Source organism: Oncorhynchus nerka, linkage group LG3 (genome assembly GCF_034236695.1).
Source record: "Oncorhynchus nerka isolate Pitt River linkage group LG3, Oner_Uvic_2.0, whole genome shotgun sequence".
In the NCBI taxonomy this organism is placed as follows: Eukaryota; Metazoa; Chordata; class Actinopteri; order Salmoniformes; family Salmonidae; genus Oncorhynchus; species Oncorhynchus nerka.
The window spans coordinates 31,184,330-31,192,890 of record NC_088398.1 but is presented as its reverse complement, the minus strand read 5'-3'; the positions used below and the strand labels follow the sequence as shown (position 1 = coordinate 31,192,890).

Genomic DNA, 8,561 nt, shown 5'->3' with positions numbered 1-8,561 from the left:
GCCTAAAAACACTTCACTGATATTGTTTTTTCCGAACAGAAACAACTTAGTTGAGCACAAGTGAGACGCCACCTTTTTGAGCTTTATGGCTTTGTATCCTGCTTTTTCCTGGAACATAATAGTTTCAGGAGGAGTCTCTAGTTGTCACTCACCGTTGTCACTCTGGTTTGAAAGAGGCATGTTGTTCTGGAAGGAATTGCAGCGTTCCCAGTGAAGGGATGGCTGTCGCAGACCTTGTTAATCACTTCCAGTTATTGTGTCTGAGGATGAGGTTGGACACTGATATTGCCGAGGTTCAAAAGCAGACTTTCAATTTCCCTTCTGTGTGTGTGTTTGTGGCACAGGAAGGTGTTTATAGGCCGAAGGATGCAGGATGGCTTGCTTTTATTGTTACTTTGTCAATGATTGATAAAATACTCCAAACGAGACAGCTAGTAACAGTATGATGGATTGGATAGATTGCCATTTATTGATTGTAGCAGCACGAAACCTATAAACACAATTTGAAAAGACAATAACTGAGAGAGGAATCTATTTTAAGGCAGTCTAAACCCATTATGGGGAATCTCACAAATCCTATCTATAAAAGTGATTTATAGAGAAGACCAGGTAGAGGCGATAATGCTTCGTTTCACTTTGTGGACCTCCTGGGAAGTCAGAGGAAAAAGAGAGCATGGTATAATACAGCAGATAGAGATTAGCCAAATGTGGGAATATTGTTGGGATGAGACAGATATCCTAATGGAGACCATGTAAATAACATAGATCAGTGGTTCCCAAACTTTTTATAGTCCCGTACCCCTTCAAACATTCGACCTCCCTCTGGCACCAGGGTCAGCGCACTCTCAAATGTTTTTTGTTTTTTTGTCATAATTGTAAGCCTGCCACACACGCACTTTACGATACATTTATTAAACATAAGAATGAGTGTGAGTTTGTCACAACCCGGCTCGTGGGAAGTGACAAAGAGCTCTTATAGACCAGGGCACAAATAATAATAATCAATAATTTTGCTCTTTATTTAGCCATCTGACATTTAAAACCTAATTTGTTCATCAACAATTGTGAATAACTCACCACAAGTTAATGAGAAGGGTGTGCTTGAAAGGATGCACATAACTCTGCAATGTTGGGTTATATTGGAGAGAGTCTCAGTCTTTTTCCACACACAGTCTGTGCCTGTATTGAGTTTCATGCTAGTGAGGGCTGAGAATCCACTCTCACATAGGTACGTGGTTGCAAAGGGCATCAGTGTCTTAACAGCTCGAATTGCCAAGGCAGGATACTCTGAGCACAGCCCAATCAGGCAGTGGCTTCTGAATTAAATTACATTTTCACAGAACCGCTTGTTGCAATTTCAATTTCAATTTCAGATATCGGTAAGTGAACTGGAGGCAGGGCATGAAAGGGATAACGAATCCAGTTGTTTGTGTCAACCGTTTCGGGAAAGTACCCGCATAATTGCACACCCAACTCACTCAGGTGCTTCGCTATATCACATTTGACATTATCCGTAAGCTTGGGTTCATTTGCACACAAACAAATCATACAATGATGGAAAGACATGTGTGTTGTCCTTGTTAATGCTGACAGAGAAGAGCTCCAACTTCTTAATCATAGCCTAAATTTTGTCCTGCACATTGAATATAGTTGCGGAGAGTTCCTGTAATCCTAGATTCAGATCATGCAGGTGAGAAAAAAACATTACCCATATAGGCCAGTCGTGTGAGATACTCGTCATTGTGCAAGCGGACAGACAAGTGAAAATGATGGTCAGTAAAGAAAACTTTAAGCTCGTCTCTCAATTCAAAAAACGTCTCAATTACTTTGCCCCTTGATAACCAGCGCACTTCTGTATGTTGTAAAAGTGTTACATTGTCGCTGCCCATATCATTGCATAGTGCATAAAATAGACGAGAGTTCAGGGGCCTTGCTTTAACAAAGTTAACCATTTTCACTGTAGTGTCCAAAACATCTTTCAAGCATTCCCTTGGCAGCAGGAGCCTCTCAGTGGATGCTGCAGTGTACCTAAGTGGAGTGTACCTAAGTGGCGTCGGGAGCAACTGCTTGCACGCGCGTTACCACTCCATTATGTCTTCCTGTCATGGCTTTTGCACCATCAGTACAGATACCAACACATCTTGACCACCAAAGTCCATGTGATGTCACAAAGCTGTACAGTACTTTAAAAAATCCACTGCTGTTCTCCTGGTTTCCAGTGGTTTGTAGAAGAGGATGTCTTCCTTAACGTAACGGACATATACCAGGAGCTGTGCCAGACCCGCCATGTCTGTTTACTCATCCAGCTGTAATGCATAGAATTCACTGGCTTGTATGCGAAGCAGTAACTGTTTCAAAACATCTCCTGCCTTGTCAATGATGCATCGTGAAACAGTGTTGTTTGATGAAGCCATTGTCTGTATAGTGTTTTTGGCCTTTTCCCCCAGCATTGTACCAACCATATCCGAGGCTGCAGGAAGAATTAAGTCCTCCACAATAGTATGGGGCTTGCCTGTCCTAGCCACTCGGTAGCTCACCATATAAGACGCTTCTAGCCCCTTCTTATTAATGATGTCTGTTGCTTTTATACATGTCTTACTACTCAAAAGTCATCTTAATTCTCGCTCAAAAAACTCCTGTGGCTTATTTTTCAAATTGGCATATTTTGCACACTGTGGCTGAGGAAAGGCACTACTCACAATATAAGTGAACCCCAAATCAATGTAGTTCTTATCATATTTGCGCCTCTTCGATGGTCCAACGTCCCTGTCTGTTGTTCGGTGCTTTCCCGGGTAAGGGGGCAGTAGCTCTTCGGCTGCATCAGATTCACAACTGTCAGTTTCCATGCTAGCTGGGCTAACAACAAATGTAGAATGACTGATGCTAGCACTGGATGTGCTCCTGGAAACAGAACAACATGTCTCGTCGACAGGTACAGGTGTAGTACTGCTGGTAGTTGCAGTACTACCAGTAGAGTTGGTGTGTCTTTACTTTTTTTAACCATTTATCAATTTTCGATCAAACAGTATGAGCAGCATCTGTGTTTGGCTGCATACAGACCGTTAGTGGAATTCCAGCGAAAGAGTAACAGTTAATGTGATTATTTGACGAGGCTACCTGTATTTGACATTGTGTTATTATTTCGCTGAACACTAGATGGTTGAATTGTATTTTTGGCAGTGAAACAAGGCTTCTTAGACGAGAAAAAAACCAGACACAAATGTGTAGCCCTGTTGGAAAATATAAATGGACTGTTTGAAAATGTGAAGAATTGTTTTTTTTACAAAAATATATATATATTTTTTTACATTAATCACATTTTTATTTGACGTACCTCTGACGGCATTACCAGGGGTAAGCGTACCCCAGTTTGGGAATACCTGCTTTACACAATGGGTTGCTCAAAATACTAAGATCTTTTCATTCAATTGCAATTGCAGGCTAGAGTCCTTGTGGTGAAAGGCGATCTGAGGCACGTGCATCTGCAGTCAGAGCACACTATCACAACAGCCACTGCTGCCAGTGGCCTAGAATAGCACAGGCATTCCACTGCCCCTCCCCGTCCACACTCAGGCAATGCACAACAGACTGGTGTGTCACATAGACTCTCAGTGATCTTTGAGATGAAACACACACACACACACACACACACACACACACACACACACACACACACACACACACACACACACACACACACACACACACACACACACACACACACACACACACACACACACACACACACACACACTCCAGTAGGTGTAGACAAACAGACACACAAACCACCTACCTATCTATTATAATTAAACACATTTCCCACTGTAACTCTTATGAATTATATAGTATTTGTGTGTTAAACTAAAACCCAGCGACATCTTAGAAACAAGATAATTGTATTAAAACTTTGTTGTCCACATTTATCAGAGAAGGGGAGAAACCATAGCAATAGGCTCCAGAGTGCTGCAGCAGTCTTAGGCACTGCATCTCAGTGCAAGAGGTGTCACTGCAGTCCCTGGTTCGAATCCAGGCTGTATCACATCTGGCTGTGATTGGGGTCCCATAGGGTGGCGTACAATTGGCCCAATGTAGTACTGGTTTGGCCGGGGTAGGCTGTCATTGTAAATAAGAAATTGTTCTTAACTGACTTGCCTAGTTAAATAAAAAGTTGACTACTTTAAAATGGCAGAAGCATGGACATCCTCAATGGCATTGCCCATACTAAAACTGGCCACTAGAGGCCTCTGTCATTCTCTATGGGAGAATCATTGATTATTAAAAAAATACAGAGGGGTGGGGTATTCAAATTGGCTAGTGTGTCACAGTACTCCACTCCTTTTTTCTATGCACATGCACAACTATATCAAGTAGAGACCAATCGGAACAAAGGCCAGGCAACCGTAGCTCCACCTCTCTCTCCCCCCATGCCTCCCCCTGAGTTTTTTTTAGATGTATAATCCCTGAGTTGACCCAGAAAATAGGCAGTTGTTTCAAGATCTGATGCGGCAGTCTGTGCATCGGCCCTGCTTGAGCATGAAGCGCAACCCCGTGGAATACATACTGTAATCTGGAGACACCTCGCTTTGCAGTGCAAAACTCAAATAAAACGTAGCAGTAGCAAAATCCCTGAATTTTAATCCGAGTAGATACGGGTACGTGTTTGTTTTAATGCATTTATTGTAGAATTCGGTGTCTGGCGTTTGTGTGAAGGTCTTGGGGTTGCTGATCCATTGTTTGCCTTTTCGTTGTTTTTAGGAGTAATGGAATAATTAATCAGCAATGCAATTGTAGGCTAGAAATATTTGATTGAAATAAAATAGTGGTGTGTATTAATAAAGGGAGGAGGTCGTAGACGTAATGGATGTTATGAATTGAATTTGGGAAGCAATCCTAAATTTGAACAACCATATAATATAGGCTACAGTTGTTGGAGAATGCATAATGCCAATGTATCGCTTCTTTGTTGCAACGTGCATAAAATAACCGAGCTGGTTTCATTGTGTTTGATGTGCACTGTGGAGGGAATATAAACCAAATTATAATTAATGCATCACTAACCGAGACGCATTTTATAATCTATTAAATCAATCGAATATCTAGTTGTAAAGGTAACAAGTTTGATATTTAGCCCACAAAGGAGTATTTGCAGTGACTCTGAGGAAGACAAGGAAAGGCTTTCTAGTGTTCGCGAAAAGAGCACAAACCCAGCGGTTCTTGAATAGGAAGCGTCTCCTGTGGTTTCACTCTGCCAGTTTAGGACATTGTAGGCTACATATTTCCAGGAAATAATATTGCGTAACAATATTTCTCAAACCTCAAATATATCGAAATTGTCTTGTTGCCAAATCAACCCGTTTTTCTACATAAACTGCTCTTATGCATCCAGACATGCAGCCAAGTCATATGTCCATGGCATGTCACCTATTCACTAATTGGTTTCAATCGTGCCAAATGTAGGCTACTGCATGCTCATTGAACTTCTACCTACCTACATGAGGGGTTGAAAATCAACTGCATCGCTTTAACTGTGTTTCCTCTATGCTCAAAGACAGGAGCCATGGCGGATCATCTAATGATGCCCATGAACCACAGCTCTGTGGGTGGGGGCCTCCACGGCTACAGAATGGGCATGAATGGAGGCCTGCAGGCAGGCCACCAGCAGCACATGGTGCCTCAGCCTGGCCTCCGAGCCCTGCCCAATGGCCAGATGATGCACTACGGCGGGGGACCTCAGCAGCAGGCCACCATGGAGGTGACCATGAGGCAGCGGCAAGGCATGGTGGGGCCCGTGAATGGACAGCTCAACGGGGCTCAGATGGGCCACCACCAAATGACGTCTGGTAACATAATGTACAACAACGGGCAGGCCCAGCAGCAACACCACCCCCAGCACCATCACATGAGCCAGCAACAGCAGGCCCAGCAGCACCCACAGCAACAACAGCAGTATATGAATGGTGGTCTCACGTCCCAGCAGCTCATGGCCAGCATGCATCTGCAAAAACTCAACACCCAGTATCACGGACATCCACTGGGGCCCATGAACAGCAACCACATGGGCAACGGGGCAGCCCAGTACCGCATTGGCCCGGCCCAGCTGGCTAACATGCAGCAGATGGCTGGGCCGGCACTAGCCTTGAACGGCATGGACGCAGACATGATTGACGAGGAGGTTTTGACGTCCCTGGTCATGGAGCTGGGCCTGGACCGCGTTCAGGAGCTGCCCGAACTCTTCCTGGGCCAGAACGAGTTTGACTTCATCTCAGACTTTGTGAGCAAACAGCTGCCCAGCACCGTCAGCTGCTGAGTGAGAGAGGACCTGAGTCAATGATGCTGTGAAGGGGCCTGGAAGGGTGGAAAGTTTGGAAAGACTTGAGTAGAGTGTTGCCCACTGGAGACAATTCAGCTTTTTGTGTTGTGCCTTTCACTGTAACTGCTTGGACGCAGTGAAAGGCAGAGAAGAGTGAGCGAGAGATGCTGGTCTGGATAACTACAGTGCTATGGTGTCATTTGTGAAGTGACCAGAGGTGTGGTTCTGTGTTGGGTCGCAGCTCACCTGTATAGGGACATCGTCCTCCCGCATCTCTTCTCTCCAGAGATGAATGTAAACAAAACTGCTAAATTTGAGAAGCCACTCTGAACAATGTTAAGACACTTCCCTCCTACCTTGGACTCAATGGCAATTTAGTAGTAAGATGTATTTATTTATTACTCTCTGAGAAATTAATATAGAAACAAACCAGAGACTGACAGATCTTCCAGAGAGAGGATCAAGTGCTTTTCGTGTTTTGGGTAAGATCAGGGGGAAGTAAAGCCCCTCAAATTAATTTTGAATCTTCCAAGAGCTTGGATTTCTCTCCAAGGATTTCTCTCTACAAGTAGAATGTCATTTCATGGATTTGAATGGATGTCCATCATAAGTGAATATCTCACCTTTGGCAAGTGTTGCTTTTCGCTGTGATGTTCTCGAACCTACTGCTTGTACTGTCTAAATCTGTGTTACTACAGGAAAGTCTATGTAAGATGTAGAACTGCCTTAATTATGCCAATTTTATTATTATTTTCTTTACTTTATTGCTGTGATTTTTTAATCTTCCCTTTGTGGTCAAGACGGGGGGTTGTAAAAGGGGTTTTGAGGATCAATAAAAATGGCCTGGATATAAGTGTGGCCTGCTTTTACATTCATTGCACAACTCCCTCAGGCATTTAAAGGTAACCTGGTGGGCTAAAGGGAATAGGCCACTTCAGGGCTTTCCATCCTGCAGGGTCCAGGATATTAAATAACTCAATACTGAATTAGTTTATCTCAAAGGTGTCCCTGTTTCTTAGGAAGATCTTTATTTCCCTCAAGGTATGTACAGTCTTATGGTGACTGACGTTTTACTGCTGAAAGCAGCAAATCGCCTTCAATCCTGTCATGGAAAATGATGACTGGTGTGTTAAAATCAAACTCAAAGGTGCACTGCTATCCACCAAAAAGCTGAATTTCTAAGCTGAATTCTTGACCTTTTGATATGGAGAAGGACCCACATTGTGGTTTTAGTCATTGCATTCCTGATCATCCCGACTCCATGAATAAAAATCGATTGAGGAATGAATGTCCTGGTTCCTAGAAGTTGCCATAACTCTTCTGTTGCTGGGTAAAAAAAGTAGGTGAGATCTAGGCATGTATATGATGGGGGAGGTGGAGCGGGCCAGGGTTAATCTACACTTAACTTGATGGGGTGTTTAACTGAATTCATCCCATGTGAATTACTACCCCACGGGCAAAGAGACGTATGGTACACCTTTAGTGACAGAGAATTCACTTCATGGGTGGTTGGGGAAGCAAAATATAGGTTTGTGCCAATAACAAATGGCATATACAAGCATGGCTTCCTAAAAAAAACTGTATAAATATCCCATGACTTTTGCAATGTTATAGCTACCTGATATCAATTCTAATTAGTTTCTTAGTATTCTATGGGGTTGGGGTTTGATCGATGTCATGTTATGGGAATATCACCTCCACATCTAACAGTTAAAGGTGCATTATGCAGAAATCGCTCCGCCATTTCCTGGTTGCTAAAACTCATAGTTCGCCTAATTTCAGTTAGTGACAAAATAAGCTAGTATAGTGTAGAGCGTCATTGTACCATCTAAGCTGCTGTTAAAATATATTTTACATAACCAAAAATATTGTTTCAGCTGTTTGAAGATGGTGTACAAAATCGAAAGTAAAAGATGCAAAAACAAAACGGGAAGAATGGGAAGCATAGAAATAGCGCACATAGAACAGATATACTGCTTCTTAGACTTGCTTTCCAGTAGAATGATAATCTAACTCACATGTATATGTGCATTTGGTCAGGTTGACCAAAAAGTTACATGTGGCCAGTTTAAGATATTTTTATGCAACTTGATGAGTAACAAGTTCTCGCTTTTGTCAAACTCATTCTAAAAGAGTATCTATTTTCAGTGGTTCAATTGTGTAGAACAAGTCGGCCTTTACTGCCAAATTGAAACATGGAATCAACTGGTGGCTTGCTCTAAATGAAACTCACTTGATCTTAATGTAACTT

General features: G+C 42.8%; 1 protein-coding gene across 2 annotated transcripts; it reads left to right on the top strand.

Annotated features, from left to right (window-relative positions):
* The first annotated feature begins 4,470 nt into the window (after positions 1–4,470).
* cited4b (Cbp/p300-interacting transactivator, with Glu/Asp-rich carboxy-terminal domain, 4b) lies at positions 4,471–7,163 on the top strand. 2 transcript variants are annotated; one of them, XM_029629840.2, is made up of 2 exons: positions 4,471–4,652; positions 5,553–7,163. In XM_029629840.2, the coding sequence occupies exon 2, from the start codon at positions 5,558–5,560 to the stop codon at positions 6,305–6,307; it is 750 nt and encodes a 249-aa protein (XP_029485700.1). In that variant the 5' UTR covers positions 4,471–4,652; positions 5,553–5,557; the 3' UTR covers positions 6,308–7,163. The 2 variants fall into 2 exon arrangements, with proteins under 2 accessions (XP_029485700.1, XP_029485691.1); XM_029629831.2 differs by having other exon boundaries at positions 5,549–7,163.
* The last annotated feature ends 1,398 nt before the right edge of the window (positions 7,164–8,561 follow it).

Excerpts from the sequence above, each read along its gene's own strand:
- cited4b (XM_029629840.2), top strand. The coding sequence starts at position 5,558 with ATGGCGGATCATCTAATGATGCCCATGAACCACAGCTCTGTGGGTGGG.